The following is an 18,640-nucleotide window of genomic DNA, read 5'->3' as shown; positions in this document are numbered from 1 at the left end:
GAATGAATGAGGGAGGGAATGATGAGTGAATGAGTGAATGAATGAGGGAGGGAATGATGAGTGAATGGATGAGTGAATGAGTGAATGAATGAGGGAGGCAATGAAAGAACTGAGGGCGGGCAAGGCTGCGGGAGAGTCAGTGTCTAGAGCTCGGGGGCAGGAGCCGGATGCAGACTGGGATGCGGGGGCAGCAGGCCCACGCGGAGCGAAAGGAGAGCAGAGAGCACCGAGCTGAGCCCCGACCGGAAGGTGCGGCTGGGCCCGGCTGCGGGCGGCCACTCGCCCGTTCCCACGGGGCGGGGCGGGGCGGGGGACGGTCCCGAACGGAAAAGGGAAAGTGAGCGCGGAGGCAGGAAGGCAGAGGGCGGCCAGGAGGCCACGGGGCAGGGAGAACAGGCTGCTGGCGCTGAGGCCACAGGCGCGGTGGATGGGCTGGCCCAGGGGCCCGGCGGGCGGTGGCCGAGACCGCACCAAGCACCTATGGCCTCACCCTCCCTCCCTCCGCCGGGACCTCTTCCCCAGGCAGCGCCAGGCCCCCGCCGCCCAGTCACAGGCCGCCGGGCTGGGGGCAGGGGCAGCCCTCCGCGGGCCCCACGGAGCAGCTCTGCGCCCCGTCCCTCGTCTCTCTCCGGAGTTTCCCGCCGCCCGCCTGCCCTCCACAGGACGAGGCCCCGGGAACAGGGGTGCTGGTCTCTGCTCACCGGCGCCCTCCACCCTGGCCGGCGCCTGCACAGAAGCCATGGACTCTGCCAGGCATCACCTGGCCGCGCTTCCCAGCTGTGCTGGGGACACTGTCCTATTGTCTCACTCACTCCTTCCTTTTCAGAGAATTCCGGGAACACACCACCCTCTGTCTCCCAACTGTGCTCATTAGCACAACAAAGGCTCTGAGAAGTCCTGCAGGGACTGCTTACCCTGTGGGAGTGCTTCCTGGACGCTGGCCCCTCCTTCCCCAGGCCCTCGCATGCACCCCTGGAGCTGGCTCTGGCAGCCCTCCTCCCCGGCACCCCTCCTCCCCGGTCCCCCTCCTCCCCGGCACCCCCCCCATCCCCGGCACCCCCCATCCCAGCACCCCTCCATCCCAGCACCTCTCCTCCCCAGCACCCCTCCATCCCAGCACCCCCCCATCCCCGGCACCCCTCCATCCCAGCACCCCCCCATCCCCGGCACCCCTCCTCCTCGGCACCCCTCCTCCTCGGCACCCCTCCTCCTCGGCACCCCCCCCCCATCCCAGCACCCCCCCATCCCAGCACCCCTCCATCCCAGCACCCCCCCATCCCAGCACCCTCCATCCCCGCACCCCCCCATCCCCGGCACCCCCCCATCCCCGGCACCCCCCCATCCCCGCACCCCCCCATCCCCGGCACCCCCTCCATCCCCGCACCCCTCCATCCCCGCACCCCCCCATCCCCGGCACCCCTCCATCCCCGCACCCTTCCATCCCCGCACCCCTCCATCCCAGCACCCCCCCATCCCAGCACCCCCCCATCCCAGCACCCTTCCATCCCCGCACCCTTCCATCCCCGCACCCCCCCATCCCCGCACCCCCCCATCCCCGCACCCCTCCATCCCCGCACCCTTCCATCCCCGCACCCCTCCATCCCGGCACCCCTCCTCCCCGGCACCCCTCCATCCCGCTGCCTCCCTCCGCAGCCTCCCGCCCAGGCTGAGCCAGCTGCACGGAGTCAGGGCTGTGTCCACCCCAGGGTCTGCGTGCGGGGCCTGGGGGTACAGCTGCTCCCCTTGTTCTTGGAGGAGGGGGAGCTGGGACCCAGGGCTGCTCTGGCTGAAACACCCGGAGGGGCCAGGCAAAATCTGTTGTCCAGCCTCGTCAGTGGCTCAGGGGTTGAGCACTGACCTATGAGCCAGAAGGTCAGGGTTCGATTCCCGGTCAGGGCTCAGGCCCGGGTTACAGCCCGATCCCCCAGTGTGGGCGTGCAGGAGGCAGCCGATCGGCGATTCTCTCTCCTTGTTGATGTCTCTCTCCCTCCCGCTCCCTTCCCTCTGACATCAGTAAAAGGATGTTTTTAAAAACCTGTTAGCCAGCTGGGACAGCGGTGGCGATCAGATCGCTGAGCAGGGACACGTGAACCCAACAGCAGAGGGCCGGTGCCCCCGGGCGTGTGCGCGAGGCCACTGTGCCGGGAGGCCGGCCGCACACCACGGCCGCCCGGGAGCACCTTTCCTTCCAGTCACCCCCGGTCACCGTGCTGCCCAGGGCCTCTCCGAGGAGCCTCAACACCATGACGAGCTTCCTGCTATTTTCTCTCCTCGGGCCCCAGGCCTTCTCCCCCGCCGGCCCGGCACCGTCGGCCTGGCACCGGCACCGGCACCGCTGACCTAGCACCAGCACCGCTGGCACCAGCACCGCCGGCACCAGCACCGCCGGCCCGGCACCAGCACGCACACGCCTGCGCCTCCAGGCCCCGGGAAGCGGGAAGCCACGTGGCAGGTGCAGGGGACGGGCAGCAGGTGTCAGCTACTCCTGGGCCACCCGCCTGCACCAGCCTGACCACACAGAGAGCCTGGCCTGGGACAGAGAGAAGGGTCTGGAAGGGCTGGAGGGATGAGGAAGAGACGAGGGGAGGGCAGAGGGTAAGAACTGGGAAGGTGGAAGCAGAGCCGGCTGACCCAGCCCCCCACCACCCCACTGCTGCCCACGTGGGCCCTTCACCAGCCTGGGGAGCCCAGGGAACCCTGAGCCCTGATGCCCGTCGGCATGGCAGCCAGGAGGGGCCAAGCAGCACCAGATGCCCACCGGGCAGCGCAGGCTCCGCACCTGCTCACTCGGCCAGCGAGGGTGTCTGAGCCTGAGCCACAGGCAGAGGCTGGCTCACGGCGGGAAGCACTCCCGGCAGAGGGGCAGCTCCAGACACCGCCAGCGGCCAGCACTGACCGTCCCCTCCCTCCCGCCCCCATGTCCCCCTGCCTGCTCCACACCCGCTCCCGCCCTCACCTCCACCGCACAGGTGCCCCCGTGGCCTGGCTCCAAGTCCCAGCCCCGGTGTCGGCCGGCAGCCTGCCTCCCCGTGACGCGGGCACCCCGACAGGCACTGCCAGCGGCCCCTGTGCACCCAGTGCTCACAGCGCAGCGGACACTGACGAGGGGACGAGGCAGGGAGGGAAGGAGGAGCCAGCGCCCTCGGAGCCGAGTTGTGTCCGACTGGACAGCAAAGAACCAGCCGCAGCCCTGCAGCCTGTCAGCCCTGCAGCCTCGGACCGCGCCCCTCCAGGACCCCCCGCGGTGCTGCTGGACCCCAGACGGGACCGGGGCGCACCCACCCAGGGCGAGACCCGGCGCCTGCCAGCCCGCCCCGGGCCTGACACGAAGACACTCGGGCTTTTCCCGGAGACAGACAGACAGACAGAGCCCAACGCCCAGACAAGAAAATCCCCCTAAACACGGGGATTTTAAAACTACCAGCCCAGGACACCAAGCTCCAAGTCCCGGATACACGTGGGGACCCCGTCCGTGGGCACCCGTCCTGTGGGCACCCGTCCCGTGGGCACCCCGTCCGTGGGCACCCTGTCCCGTGGGCACCCCGTCCGTGGGCACTCTGTCCGTGGGCACCCGTCCCGTGGGCACCCTGTCCCGTGGGCACCCCGTCCGTGGGCCCACTGTCCCACCCTGTCCGTGGGCACTCTGTCCGTGGGCACCCGTCCCGTGGGCACCCTGTCCGTGGGCACCCCGTCCGTGGGCACCCCGTCCGTGGGCACTCTGTCCTGTGAGGACCCCGTCCGTGGGCACCCTGTCCCGTGGGCACCCTGTCCGTGGGCACTCTGTCCCGTGGGCACCCCGTCCGTGGGCACCCCGTCCGTGGGCACCCTGTCCCGTGGGCACTCTGTCCGTGGGCACCCTGTCCCGTGGGCACCCTGTCCCGTGGGCACTCTGTCCCGTGGGCACCCTGTCCGTGGGCACCCTGTCCGTGGGCACCCTGTCCCGTGGGCACCCTGTCCGTGGGCACCCGTCCGTGGGCACTCTGTCCTGTGAGGACCCCGTCCGTGGGCACCCGTCCGTGGGCACCCTGTCCGGTGGGCACTCTGTCCCGTGGGCACCCGTCCGTGGGCACCCCGTCTGTGGGCACCCCGTCCGTGGGCACCCCGTCCGTGGGCACCCCGTCCGTGGGCACCCTGTCCGTGGGCACTCTGTCCTGTGAGGACCCCGTCCGTGGGCACCCTGTCCCGTGGGCACCCTGTCCGTGGGCACCCGTCCGTGGGCACTCTGTCCTGTGAGGACCCCGTCCGTGGGCACTCTGTCCTGTGAGGACCCCGTCCGTGGGCACCCGTCCGTGGGCACCCTGTCCGGTGGGCACTCTGTCCCGTGGGCACCCGTCCGTGGGCACCCCGTCTGTGGGCACCCCGTCCGTGGGCACCCCGTCCGTGGGCACCCTGTCCGTGGGCACTCTGTCCTGTGAGGACCCCGTCCGTGGGCACCCTGTCCCATGGGCACCCTGTCCGTGGGCACCCTGTCCCGTGGGCACCCTGTCCCATGGGCACCCCGTCCGTGGGCACCCTGTCCGTGGGCACCCTGTCCCGTGGGCACCCGTCCCGTAGGGCACCCTGTCCCATGTCTCCTGGCAGATGTGGCAACCTGGACCTCCAAGGCCAGGTCTGGTGACTGAGACCATTTCCCCACCCCCCACCCTCTGCCAGCCCAGCTCTCCCCTCTGGAGGCCAGGCTGGCCTGGGGGGGGTGCCAGCCCTGGCCCCACCCCGGGATGAGGAACCTCAGGTTCTGCCATCCTCAGGGGGTTCAGTCCCCACCTGCCAAAACCCACATCCCCACTCCTACACCCACACCTCTGTGCCCCATCCTGAGTCCCCACCCTGCACCCCACCCCTGCAGGCCGGCCGCCCGGCTGCACCTCCCACCCAACCCGGACGGCCACTGCAAGGGCCGGGAGAAACCAGACACAGCCGGCTGCTGGGCACGCCAGGACCTGCCTGGTCCCAACCCCGCCAGGAGCCCGCCGCCTCCGCGCCTTGTCCCCCCCGGGGGACGGCCAGCCCCCCACTCCACAGCCCCGTCACTGTGTCTGAGGCCGAGGAGCCCCCAGCGGAGCCGAGCGGGCCCGGCTCTGATGTCTGCCGGCGCCCACTCAACGGCCCCCTTTGTTCCCCACCGCCAGGCCGGCCCACAGCAGCCCCCGCGCTGCTCAGACCGGACGGACGGGGTGGCTGGGGCGGGCGCCCCCAGGGCAGCTGGCCAGCGTCCACCCGCCCTCCGCCCCTCACTCCCTTCCGGAGAGTCATTCATTTCCTCTCCTGAGAAAACACCCTCCTCCCCCCTCCTCCCCCCGCCCTGCAGGTCACCTCAGGTCCCTCTCCCCGGCTTCTGCGAGGAGGACGGCGGCGACACGGCCCCTGACGCCCGGTCCGTCCCGGCCACCCCGCGAGGCCCTGGACGTGGGGGCCGGCCCAGGCCCTCACAGCACGGGGTGTGTGTCAGTGTCAGGGTCACCAGGCGTCAGGCTGCCTCTCCGGGGGGGGGGGGGGGGGGCGCTGGTGAGGCCAGGCAGCCTCCTGCGCGCGCCTCGGCCGTGAGCCCCACCCTTCCACGAAGCAGGGGGGTCCCAGCCGCCCACTGGGCCCGACGCCCCGATTCCAGTCCAGCCGCACCCCTCAGAGCCTCCAGCTCGCGCCTGCCTGCGCCTGGCACCACGCTCCCCGCCGCTGCATCCACCAGGAGTGGGGGCGCCGACTCCACTGGGCAGACAGGGCTGAGGCCAGGGCACCGTGCCCCCCGAGTCCAGGGCCCCGACCCCCGAGTCCAGGGCCCCGTGCCCCCCGAGTCCAGGGCCCTGTGCCCAGCCCGGCCTTCTGGAGGCAGGATGTGGGCTCGGCGGTAGACACTGACCCCGGACCAGGCTCAGAGAGCCCCTCCAGATGGTGCCAGCCCCAGCCGCCAGCTGCCTCCCGCCGGCCACATGGGCGCAGGGCGGTCCCAGCTCCTCCTGTGTGATCGCCAGGTCAAGAGGCACTGGCAGGAGGCACTGGCTTGGACGCGGCTGGGCAGCCCACCAGGTGCAGAAAACAGGGCGCTGCACCCCAGGCAGCTGAGGGGGCGGCGGGCAGTGCCAGGAGAGGGGCCTTCGGAGGCAGGTCTGCTTCCACAGGGGGCACGAGAGGGGCACTCACCGGAGAGGCAGCCCTGGTCGCCGGGCTGCTGGCTCCACCCCGGGCAGCATCTGAGCACGGGCTGGGCCTCCATGGCGTACACCTGCCTGTAGGCCGCGTAGTAGACGGTTCTAGAAGAGACGGGAGGAGGGCCACGCTGGTGCATCTCATCCACTGCGTCCGGCTGTCACCACCCCTCCCCCACCCCGCGCATGTGTGCGTGTGTGCGTGTGTGCGCGCACACACACACACACTGCACACACACACACACACACACAGGCACACCTCTCTCTCTCTCTCTCTCTCTCTCTCTCTCGCACACCACACACACACACATACACACATACACACGTGCACACGCACACACACACACACACGCACACACACACTTCACACACACACATACACACACACAGGCACACATCTCTCTCTCTCTCTCTCTCTCGCACACCACACACACACATACACACATACACACGTGCACACGCGCACACACACACACACACGCACTGCACACACACACACAGGCACACCTCTCTCTCTCTCTCTCTCTCTCTCTCGCACACCACACACACACATACACACATACACACACACACACACACACACACACACGCACTGCAGTCTCTCAATTGGCCAGCTCACGCGGGAGCTGGTGGGAGGCCTGGGTCCGAGGCGGCCGGGGTGCACGCCACAGCACTGGGCCCAGATGGCCTGCGCCCCTCCCCCGGGCAGCCCAGCTCCAGCTGGTGCCAGGCACCTGCGGGGGGGGGGGCATCGGGCCCCACTCGGAAGGTCTGGGAGGGCTGGGGGGTCAGCTCAGGAGCAAGACCCGCTTCCACAATGGCCCCAGGCAGGGGGGTGCCAGTTCTGGCGGGCCGTGCCTGGCAGTGCCCGTCCGGCCCCTGGCTCACCACGGAGCCCACAGCCCGCGCTGGGCCCACAGGGAGGCCCTCGGCACTGGAGGAGGGTGTGCTGAGCGGGACGGCTGCCAGGAGCTCCCACGTAACAGAGGACCGAGTGCACTCGGTGCACGGCCCGGGGGGAGGGGTGCAGAGGGCTTACGGGGGGGGGGGGGGGGCGGCCTGGAGGCAGGAGTGGCCTCGGTCCCCGGCTGGTTCCTCCTCAGATGTGGGGTGCGGCCCTCACGGAGGTTGGGAGCTGGGGGGCTCCAGGCTGGGCCCCGGGAACCCAGCCAGCCCGGCAGCCTGCCCGCCCGGCCTCGCCCTGTCTCTGCCATCCACGGCCCGGGGGCAGGCATCTTGGTGGAACAGCCAGTGGGCACCCACCCCCAGCCAGGGACACCCCCTGGGCCACAGCCTGGAGCAGAGGCCGGGGGGAGGCGGAGGGGGCCTGGCCCACACAGCACCCCACCCAGCTGCACCCGCACCCCGGGGTTCTATCCCAGCTCCTCAGCTGGGCCTCGGGCGTTGGGAGGGTCTCTGCCCACCCACAAAGCCCATTCCTGCTTCTCCAGAGGGTGGGCACCCGGGCACCACCCTGGCTCCCCCTCCCCCAAACCTCCCCCTCACTGCTGACCGCAAGACAGAGGCTCCCTGCCCCTGCCCACCCCGCCCGTCTCTTCCTGCTGTGCTGGCTGAGCCGTACCCCCAGAGTCCAGGGCCCCCGCCCCAGAACTTGGGATGTGACCTCATCTGGAGACAGGCCTTGGCAGGGCCACCGAGTCCAGACGAAGCCACACTGGCCCCAGGTGGTCCTGGGTCCCACAGCCAGGGTCCTTACGGAAGAGGGAGCGGACTCAGACAGGGGGCCCCGGAGCGGGGCCGATGGAGGTAGCCGCCAGCCCAGGCCCTCGGCTGACAGCCCTGCCGTAGGGCGACACCCGTCCAGCCTCCAGAGGGACCCCCACCCAGTCAGGGGGCTTCCAGCTGCAGGCCTGAGTGCGCCCGTGGTCTCAGCGCCCGCCTGTCACCACCTGTTACGGCAGCGGCAGCGGTGGCCACTCAGTGCCCAGCACTCAGGTCCCCTGCGGGGAGGGCCCGGCTCTGTGTGGCCTGGGCACGCGGGTGTGGGGGCAGGAGGGACAGGAGGGGGGCAGGGAGGACCGGACAGGGAGGTACCGAGAGGAGGGGACTGGCCGGCAGCCTGAGCCTTCGGGCAGCGCCCCTCCCGGCTCCCACCATGGTCACCGCGGGGAGGAAGGTGACCAGCCAGAAGCCACCGGGGTCAAGAGCCCTTGAGCTGGGAGCGGCCGGAGGGCTGGGCTGCGGTACACAAAGGCCGCTCCGCTCCGGGTGCTCCGGGTGCTGGGCTCGGACCTCTGTCCTCGGCAGCCTGGGAGCCTGGGAGCCGGTGGCCCCGGGGGCCTGGACCCCACAAACAATCAGGCTGCTTCCAGGAAGCCAGCTGGGCGCTGCCGGCGGCGGGGGTTGGGGGGACGGGGGGGTCTGCCTGTCCGCCTGGAGGGCAGGAACCCCTGTGCGGGCGGGGACCCCGCAGCGGGACGGTTTGGGCTTCTGTCGTAAATATTTATCCTCTCCTGGGCTACGTGCAGGGCCGCGCGCCTCCGGGAAGCCCCGCTGAGCCGGCCATCGGCCACTCCACCCTCCCGAGTCCCCTGCAGACAGGCCTCACCTGCAGCCCAGGCCCCGAGAGCGGACCCCTCACTCCACCAGGGAGCCAGCCCACGGGGCCCTGTCACAGGAGGAGGGGGCCGCCAGGCTGGAGCCCAGCCTCCCCTCCAGCCACCGGACCCCCGGCCGCAGCACGGGTACCCCTGTAGGGCCTGTGGGAGGCCTGCCTGTGGGCTCTGTGTCCCGAGCACCCCCTTTCCCCTCCCTCCCTCCTTCCTTCCTCTCTCCCTTCTTTCCTTCCTTCCTTCCTGCACCCCACTGAGGGGCAGCCCTTTCCCAGCCTGGTGCTCCTGCCGGGCGGCTGTGCGGCTGAGGCCGTGGGGCTGAGGCCGTGGGGCTGAGGCCGTGGGGCTGAGGCCCGTGGGGCTGAGGCCGTGGGGCTGAGGCCCGTGGGGCTGAGGCTCGTGGGGCTGAGGCCCGTGGGGCTGAGGCCGTGGGGCTGAGGCCGTGGGGCTGAGGCCCGTGGGGCTGAGGCCGTGGGGCTGAGGCCCGTGGGGCTGAGGCCGTGGGGCTGAGGCCGTGGGGCTGAGGCCCGTGGGGCTGAGGCTCCTGGGGCTGAGGCCGTGGGGATGAGGCCCGTCGGGGAAGCGCTCTGAGGCGCTGGAGGTGGGTGGAGGCGGCGGCCCGGACGCTGGTCTGGACCGATGGGGTGAGGGGGGCAGGGGGCTCAGGGGCTTCCCAGGGACCTCCCGAGAATGCAGGGGATAAAGGGGGAGATGAGGCGGGCAGGGGGTGAGCCAGCAGCACGGCCTCCCCGGGCGGCCACCGCCTCGGCCGCCGGAGGGACGTCGGGACGAGGCAGTGCGGGGCCTCCGGTGGGCAGCGATCTCAGCTCGGGAGCCCCGGGGGGACCTGACACGGGCACACAGGAGCCCCAGGGGGAGGCGGCTGGGCCCCCAGAACTGGGCGCTGGTTAGAGGAAGCCCTACAGGACCCTGGCGGGGGCGGGGGCGGGGGCAGGGGGGGCACAGCGGCGGGACTCTGCCATCTGGAGCGGGTGCCAGGGCAGCCCTGTGTGGAGCCGGCCACCGATGGCTGCCCCACCATGGCTGCTCCCTGGGGGCCCCGGGTGGGACTGCCACGTGGCGGAGACCAGAGGAGCCGGCTCTGCCCGGGCCTCCTGAGCCGTCCCAGGAAACCCCGGCTCGGAACAAGACCCCCTCCCGGTCACACGGACATGAGGACACCCGGCAGCTCCCAGTACCGGGGGGCCTTCCCCGGGGCCCCGGAGGCCCGGCTCCCGCTGCCAGCGCCCAGGCCGGGCCCAGAGGAATGGTGCGGCCCACTGCACCACCTGCACACACACTGCACCGCCTGCACACACACTGCACCGCCTGCACACACACTGCACCGCCTGCACACACACTGCACCGCCTGCACACACACTGCACCGCCTGCACACACACTGCACCGCCTGCACACACACTGCACCGCCTGCACACACACTGCACCACCTGCACACACACTGCACCACCTGCACACACACTGCACCGCCTGCACACACTGCACCGCCTGCACACATACTGCACCACCTGCACACACACTGCACCACCTGCACACACACTGCACCGCCTGCTCACACTGCACCGCCTGCTCACACTGCACTGACTGCACACACACTGCACCGCCTGCTCACACACTGCACCGCCTGCACACACACTGCACCGCCTGCACACACACTGCACCGCCTGCACACACACTGCACCACCTGCTCACACTGCACTGACTGCACACACACTGCACCGCCTGCTCACACACTGCACCGCCTGCACACACACTGCACCGCCTGCACACACACCGCACCGCCTGCACACACACTGCACCGCCTGCACACACACTGCACCGCCTGCTCACACACTGCACCGCCTGTACACACACTGCACCACCTGCACACACACTGCACCGCCTGCACACACACTGCACCGCCTGCACACACTGCACCACCTGCACACACACTGCACCACCTGCTCACACACTGCACCACCTGCACACACACTGCACCACCTGCACACACACTGCACCGCCTGCACACACACTGCACCGTCTGCACACACACTGCACCGCCTGCACACACACTGCACCGCCTGAACACACACTGCACCGCCTGCACACACACTGCACCGCCTGCTCACACTGCACTGCCTGCACACACACTGCACCGCCTGCACACACACTGCACCGCCTGCTCACACTGCACCACCTGCACACACATTGCATCGCCTGCACACACACTGCACCACCTGCACACACACTGCACCACCTGCTCACACTGCACCACCTGCTCACACACTGCACCACCTGCTCACACTGCACCGCTTGCACACACACTGCACCGCCTGCACACACACTGCACCACCTGCACACATACTGTGCCGCCTACACATGCACTGTGCTATTGCACACACACTGTACCACTGCACACACACTGCACCGCCTGCACACAGTGCCGCCTGCACATGCACTGTACCACTGCACACACACTGTACCACCTGCACACACACTGTGCCGTCTGCACACGCACTGCGCCACACGCACACGCACTGCGCCACACGCACACGCACGGGGGCAGATCTGGGGACAGGTGAGGGCCCGGGGCTCCACGGGCATGTCCCTCATGGGGGGGGCACACCTCATGCTATAGGGTAGGGGTGTCGAACTCAATCAGAGAAGGGGCCAAAATCTAAAATCCAGCCTAAATCCCGGGCCGAATGGTTTACTGAACAGTCATAAACTGTCATTGTGATGGAAACGCAGTGGAGTGCAGTGATGACAGCGCGGTGCGGGCCACATTGCATAGCCTGGCGGGACGGATTTGGCCCGCGGGCCTTGTGTTTGACACATGTGCTGTAGGGTGTCCATCCGCACCCCTGCCTCCAACTGCGGGCGACTGCAGCCGTGTCCCCCCAGCCCCAGCCACCACAGACTGTCCCCAGCCCATCCAGGTTCCGGGAGGGAGGGGCCAGCCGCCTGCACCGAGAACTGATGGCAGCTTCGTGGACCCCTCGCTCTCCTCTGGACTCACAGCAGGTGGACATTTAAACGAGGCTGTGGGCAGGGGCCCCAGAGCCCCTGGCACAGCAGCTTCATGGAAGACTCCCCCACACCGTGCAGGAGACTCCCCCAAACCTCCGAGAGGCTGGGTACCACACCAATCAACGCATTCAATACCACCTCCCCCACTGCCCAGCAGCGCCAGCTCCGGCTGGGAGCGGCCCAACCGGAGCCCCTCTTCCCCGCCCCCCTTCTCTCTCTCCCCCTGCAATGGGGGCCCAGCGGGATGGAGGGAAGAGGAGGGAGAGGGAGCCCCCTCTTCCCCGCCCCCCTTCTCTCTCTCCCCCTGCAATGGGGGCCCAGCGGGATGGAGGGAAGAGGAGGGAGAGGGAGCCCCCTCTTCCCCGCCCCCCTTCTCTCTCTCCCCCTGCAATGGGGGCCCAGCGGGATGGAGGGAAGAGGAGGGAGAGGCGTGCGCAAAGCCGCTCCCCACATTTGGTTTTGAAATAAAATCTTGAGCAACAGAAGGTTTCACACCGGCCCGGGCGCGAGGCCAGGGTCAGTCCAGCGGGAACGCACAGGCTGGGCCGGGTGCCCACCTCCCCCACGGGTCCCCCCTCCTACCAGGTCCCCATCCCCACCGCCCAGAGGAAGCTGTGCTCCGGCCCCAGCCCTGGGGGTGGAGGGTGGGGTGGGGGCCTTGGCCTCAGGCAGACGAGGGGCGGGGGGCACAGGTGGCCCCGGCGCCAGGACCACGCCCGCCCGGCCACCCCGCTCCCACGGGACCACGTACCTGCGCTCGTGGCTCAGGCACCAGGCCTGCCGCCCGCAGCCCGGCTTCCACACGGGCACCGCGCGGCTGAAGGCCCGCACGCAGGGCTGGCGGCGGCCCACCAGGGTCAGCTCCTGCTCCGCACACACGTGGGGCCTGGGACAGAGGACGGGGGTCAGTGGCTCTAAGCCCCCGGGCCTCGTTACCCCGCACCGGGGCCCCAAACCAGCATCTGCCCCGTCCAGGAGGAGGAGACAGGCCCCCCGCGATCCCTGCCTGCTGCAGACTCCAGGCCCCGGGGAGCAGGTGGCCACGGCACATCCAGGCTCAGGACAGGGGCCCAGGAGGGAGCTGGCTCTCACACGGGCCCTGGGCGAGGGCCCCCTGGGCTCCCCCCCACACGCCGACTCCCCGGGGTCACGGAGACAGGGCTGTCCGGCAGAGGTCACCTGCACGGGGCCTGGGCTGCTTACATTTCTGGCCCGAAGGCCCCCGACCCAGAGGCTATGCCCTTTGCAGGCCTTAGGGACCTCCCTTCCCTGGAGCACACGGCCCAGGGCGGGGGTCCCGGCCGTGGACTCTGCCTGCCCTCCGCCTGCCGGCGTGGCCCGGGTCCTGGTGGCCCGGGGTCCTGGTGGCCCGGGGTCCTGGTGGCCCGTGGGTCCTGGTGACCAGGTGCCCCACTCCTGGGGAGGAGCTGGACCGGAGCCCTGCCCCAGGCCTGGGCCGCCTGCCCCTCCGGAGCCCCCGCAGCCTTCCCGCCGGCAGGCCCGCCCCCGGGAGCCAGCGCTGGGCTGGGGGCAGCCAGCGGCCCCCGCCCGTCCCCCCTCCGGCTTGGCCCCGCGCCCCCGGCGCCAGCGCGGGCTGGGAGTCGTCTTTCAGCCGGTCCGGCCCGACCCCCGCTTCCTGCCCATCCGGCCTGGACGCCGCGGGCGCACGTGTCTGGCACAGAAGCTGAGTCCGCGGCCCGTCTGGGGCCCCGCGACCCCGCACCCCCTGCGCCCCGCCGGCCCCCTCCCCCGTCCGCCGTCCCCGTCCCCCCAGCCCCCTCCCCAGCCCCCTCCCCGTCCCCTCATCCCCCTCCCCTCCCGGGCCGGCGCGGGAAGGAAGTGGACGGGCCGCTTCCTCTCGACCCCTCCGAGCGGCTCCGGACGGACCGCCTGGGCGGGACCCAGGCCCCTCACCTCGGGCGTCCGCCTGGCCGTCAGCCCCGGCGCGGAGGAAGCGGAGCGGGAAGGCGGGGACCGGGGGAGGGCCCCCCGCTCCCCCCGCGCCCCCCGCCCCGGACCCCGGCTCACCCCCTCCCCACCGAGCCCCCCGCCCAGCCCCGGACAAAGCCGCCCCCACTCACAGGCCGGGCCGCAGGCGGGGCAGGGCGCCCCCGGGCACCACGGCGAGCAGCAGCGCCAGCGCCTGGGCCACCGCGCGCCCGGCCGCCCGCGCCTCCGGGGGAGCGGGCATCGCGCCGGCCCCGCTCACAGGCCGCCCGGGCCCGCCCTCCGAGCCGCCGCCCGGTGCGCCATGCCCAGGTGCCCGCCGGTCCGCTGGGTCCCGAGCCCGAGCGCTGCAGGTGCCCGTCCGCTTCCCGCCGCCGGGCCCGAGCCTGCGCCTGGGTCTCCCCGCGCAATGCGCCCGAGCCGCCGGCCCCGCGCGCTGCGAGCCCGCCCGCCCCAGCCCCGCCCCCGCCGGACCCCAGACCCGGCCCCGCCCCCAGCGCGCGCCGGACACGCCCCCGGCCGCCCCAGCCCCGCCTCCCGCCCGCCCCCGCTCCCCGCCGGACCCCAGACCAGGCCCCGCCCCCAGTGCGCCCCGGACACGCCCCCGGCCGCCCCAGCCCCGCCTCCCGCCCGCCCCCGACCCGCCCTCGCTCCCCGCCCGCCGGACCCCAGACCCGGCCCCGCCCCATCGTCCCCCGCCCCCGCCCGGTCCATACCCCGGCCATGCCCCCCCCCCCCCCCCCCCCCCCCCCCCGGCCCCGGCCCGCCCCTGGCCGGACCCTAGACCCGGCCCCGCCCACAGCCGGTCCTCAGACCCTTCCAGGCAGGCCTGCCCCGCCCCGGTGCGCCCGGGCCCCTGGAGCTCCCCGCGCTCCTCCGTTCAGAGCCCCGGTGGGGGCTCCCCTCTCCCGGGCAGAGGCTGCTTTCCGCGGACCCGGACCCAGACTCCGTCCTCGGGGCAGCCCTCAGCCCCCTTCCCTCTTAGGTGCCAGGGGAAGCGGCCTTGGCTCGTCCTGCCTGATGCTCCCTGCCCGTCACCCCGGCACCCATCCCCTCCGTGTTCCGTGTCCTGGGTGGTGAGCGCCCTGCTCCCAGGAGCTGCAGGCGGACTCTGTCCTGGTTAATTCTCACCCGAGGACATTTTTCCGCTGATGTTTAGAGAGAGGGAGAGGGAGAGAGAAACATCCACGTGGGAGACGCATGGACAGGTTGTGTCCAGCGCGCACCCTGACCCGGTCCGGGGAACCTGCAACCAAGGTCCTTGCCCTTGTCCGGAATCCAACCAGGACCCGTCAGTCCCCTGGCCAACGCTCTATCCACTGAGCCAAACAAGCTAGAGCTCTTTATAAAAATACTTTTTTTATTGATTTCAGAGGGGAAGTGAGGAGAAAGAAATAGAAACATCGAGGACGAGAGAGAATCTTGATTGGCTGCTGCCTGCACGCCCCCAGCTGGGGATTCTCCTGACCTGAGCCCTGACCAGGGATCGAACCGTGACATCCGGGTTCATAGGTTCATAGGTCATAGGTCGTCCTCAACCCCTGAGCACCGGCTGCCGAGCCAGGATGCTTTAAACCGTTTGGGTTTGGAAATCACATGCTCCAGGGGGAGGGCAGGCGCCCCACGGGCCCTAGGGCAGGCCAGTCCCCTCGGAAGGTCCCCAAAGGGACATGCAGGCTGGTGGGCCCAAATGGGTGGCCAGGAGCTGGGCGCCCCATTGGTCACATGCCATCGTGTGGAGCCCGAGCCACCCCCTCTGCACGCCCCCTCCACCCAGCCCGCACGGAGCGGGCATGGGCAGCCCTGCCCACCGGGAGGGCTCTCCTCCTCCTCCAGGTGTCCACGTGGCCTGCAGGCTCCGGAGCCCCACCCTCCTACAGACTGGGGCCCCTGGCTGGGCGGGGCTAGGAGGGGGACCCCAGCTGTCCAGAGGCAGTGGAGGTGCCCCCCATATCTGAGCCCTCCTTGCTGCAGGGGACGTCAGGGAGCTGCTGTCACCTGCAGCGTGGTCAGCACCCTGAGGTCAGGAGGGGACAACGCCCCCAAATCGCCGGCTTTAAGCTGCAGATCCGGGGACTGAGCACGGGTCTGGCTCTGGGGACCTTCCCGTCACCCCTACTGCGCTGCCTCTAAATCTAAGAGACCCCCTGACGCCGGGGGGAGACTGCCTCCGTCCCTCAGGCTGCCAACAGAACGCCACGCCGACAGCGGTTGGCAGGTGGGTCTGACCTGGTGAGGGCTCACCCAGGCTCTCAGACGGCAACCTTCTTGCTGTGCTCACCTGGCAGGAGAGACAGACAGAGAGATGGACACAGACAGACGGCGCCTGGGTCTCTTCCTCCTCTCACCTGGCCCCAGCCCTGGAGGGTGAGGGCCCCGCCCTGATGACCTCATTTAACCTCAGCCACCTCCTTAGAGGCCCCAAACCCGAACTCAGTCACGTTGGGACTCTGGGCTTCAGCACATGGGTTTGGGGGGACACAGCTCCATCCACAGGTGTCACTGTCCCTGACACCCCAGATGCAGGTTAGCACTCTGCTCGCTGGTGCTCCCGTGCGACCTCGTGACCCCCCTGCTGGGTCCGGCTCCGAGGCCCCGGGCTGGGATCCCAGCGGCAGGGGCGGCCATGGCGGGCTCCAGACGCTCCCCGTCCTGAGCTCAGCCACCGCATCTTCCAAGAACCCGCCTGGAGGCGGCTTTTCCCCATGCGCCTGTCCCACGTGGGACCCACCCGCTGGGAGCTCCGTGGTTCGTGCCACCCGCTGGGCGCCGCCCTGGCAGCTCTTCAACCGGAGAGGACTGCGTGGCCAGCGTGGTTCTGGCTGAGACACCGGGGAGGGGGCCTCTGGATGCAGGCCTGTCACTGTCCACCCCCTGGTTCCCGGAGGCGGGAGAGGCTGCCCGCCATGCAGCTCCTCCGGGAGGCGAGCTCGGCCCACAGACCCTGCACACCGAGTGACCTTCCGTCAAAGGGAGCCACCGCCTGCACCCGGGCACCCGGGCATCCGAGCTCCCCAGCACCCGGCGCCCAGCAGCCCTGAGGTCTCACCTCGGGCTCCTGTTGGACCCCAACGTGCCCACGACCCGCTTCCACCAGAGACGGATGCCAGAGGTGCCCCCGCCCCATCCTGTGAAATACTGACACCTGGGAGCTGAGTGCGCACCCCTCCCGCTGAGCCGCCCTCGGGATGGTCCGGCTTCACCCCGCACTGAGGGTCCCCCGCACTGAGGGTCACCCGCACTGAGGGTCCCCCGCACTGAGGGTCACCCCGCACTGAGGGTCACCCCGCACTGAGGGTCCCCCGCACTGAGGGTCCCCCCACACTGAGGGTCACCCCGCACTGAGGGTCACCCCGCACTGAGGGTCACCCCGCACTGAGGGTCCCCCGCACTGAGGGTCCCCCCACACTGAGGGTCACCCCGCACTGAGGGTCCCCCGCACTGAGGGTCCCCCGCACTGAGGGTCCCCCGCACTGAGGGTCACCCGCACTGAGGGTCACCCCACACTGAGGGTCACCTCGCACTGCCCCGGTTCCGCTCGCGTGGACGACGCTGCCACCTGCCGGCTGGAGTGGGAACAGCCTCTCCAAAGCCCCGGGAAAGAAGCACCAAGAAGGACCCGCGCTGCGGTGGATGTGGGGTGCGGCCCATTTTGTGGGGATCGTTCTGAGCGCTGAGAGGTGCGGGTTGGGCCCCGTGGCAGGGCGTGAGCCTGTTTTCTCGGGTCAGAGGCGGTCACACTGCTGCCCTGTGTTGGGAGCAGAGACCCTATTTGCAGCACTTAGAGGGTTATGGTTAGGGTTAGGGTTAAGGACAGGGGCAGGGTCCAGGTTAGGGTCAGGTCAGGGTCAAGGACAAGGTTAGCATCAGAGTCAGGGTCCAGGTTAGGGTCAGGGTCAGGGTCAGGAACAGCTGACACCGAGATGGCTCTGCACGTGGACCAGAGTGCAGAGTGCACCACAGGCTGAACTCACTGAACCCTCCCAGCGCCCGTGTCGGCAGAAACCAGCATGAACCCGGAGCACCAGGAAAGCAGACGGAGGCTCGGAGAGCGTGTGTCCGAGTCCGTGGACAGGCGTGGGGCCGCTGATGCCACCCCGGCCAGCAGGCTTCCGCGCTCACGTGCTCAGGCCGTCACTGGGGCGTCCCTGGTTCTGCTCCGAGCCCCGTGGTGCAGGGAGGCTCGGGAGAGGGCGAGCGGGCACCTCCAGCCCCACCGGCTCCGGAGCCCCATCCCGGCCGCCCCACGCGGACTGGCATGGCAGGGCCAGCCAGAGGCCGCGCCAGTTCCCGGGCCGCCGAGGTCCCCACGCGGCTCGGCCGGTCGGAGGGCTGGACCCACACTGTTACCTAAAAGATGAAATAGAGAGGGCCGGAGACCGGGATGCCAGGACACAGGCTTTGTTGAAGAGAGGGGTACCACTGCCGGCTGCTTCCAGAGAGAGAGCGGAAGAGAGCGAGGGCCGGGGTACAAGCACATTTTAAGGGGAGGATAGGGGACGGGGCTTAGGGCACTCAGCACACGCTGATTGGTGGTTTCATGGAAGGCCTATGATTAGGGACCTAGGGACTTAGGAATGGAGGGCTCAGGGTGTTTGGCAGGTGCTGATGGGTGGTTCAGTGCTCAGGGTGTCTGGCTGCAGGTGGGGTTTACGTCCGTCCATCAATTGGAGGAAGGGAGGACCTATCATTACCTACATTCCTGCACTTGCACCGCACTCTGTAAGGGCTTTTTATTAGGAGGCAAAGTACCCTAAACAGTCAGTACCACTTCAGTGCGCGGGCTCCCAATGCTGCCATCCAGGCAGGGAAGCGTGTGCCGTCCAGGACCTGCGGGGGGGGGGGGGGGGAGGGAGGGCGGAGGCTGGAGGGGAGAGGGAGGCTGGAGGAGCGGAGGCTGGAGGAGCAGAGACCGGGAGGGAGGGCCTTGAACGGTGCACCCACCCCGT

General features: G+C 70.0%; 1 protein-coding gene across 1 annotated transcript in view; it reads right to left on the bottom strand.

Moving 5' to 3' along the window:
• Positions 1–13,967, bottom strand: part of MEGF6 (multiple EGF like domains 6) — a gene marked incomplete at its 3' end in the record, with an annotated part of 54,964 nt that extends 40,997 nt beyond the window's left edge. The window contains 3 exon segments of the mRNA XM_036441590.2: positions 6,139–6,248; positions 12,496–12,630; positions 13,826–13,967. Of these exon segments, the coding sequence (XP_036297483.1) occupies positions 6,139–6,248; positions 12,496–12,630; positions 13,826–13,935 (355 nt within the window).
• Positions 13,968–18,640: the final 4,673 nt, after the last annotated feature.

Source organism: Pipistrellus kuhlii, unplaced genomic scaffold (assembly GCF_014108245.1).
Source record: "Pipistrellus kuhlii isolate mPipKuh1 unplaced genomic scaffold, mPipKuh1.p scaffold_m20_p_174, whole genome shotgun sequence".
NCBI lineage: Eukaryota > Metazoa > Chordata > Mammalia > Chiroptera > Vespertilionidae > Pipistrellus > Pipistrellus kuhlii.
This window is presented reverse-complemented; position numbering and strand designations above follow the sequence as displayed.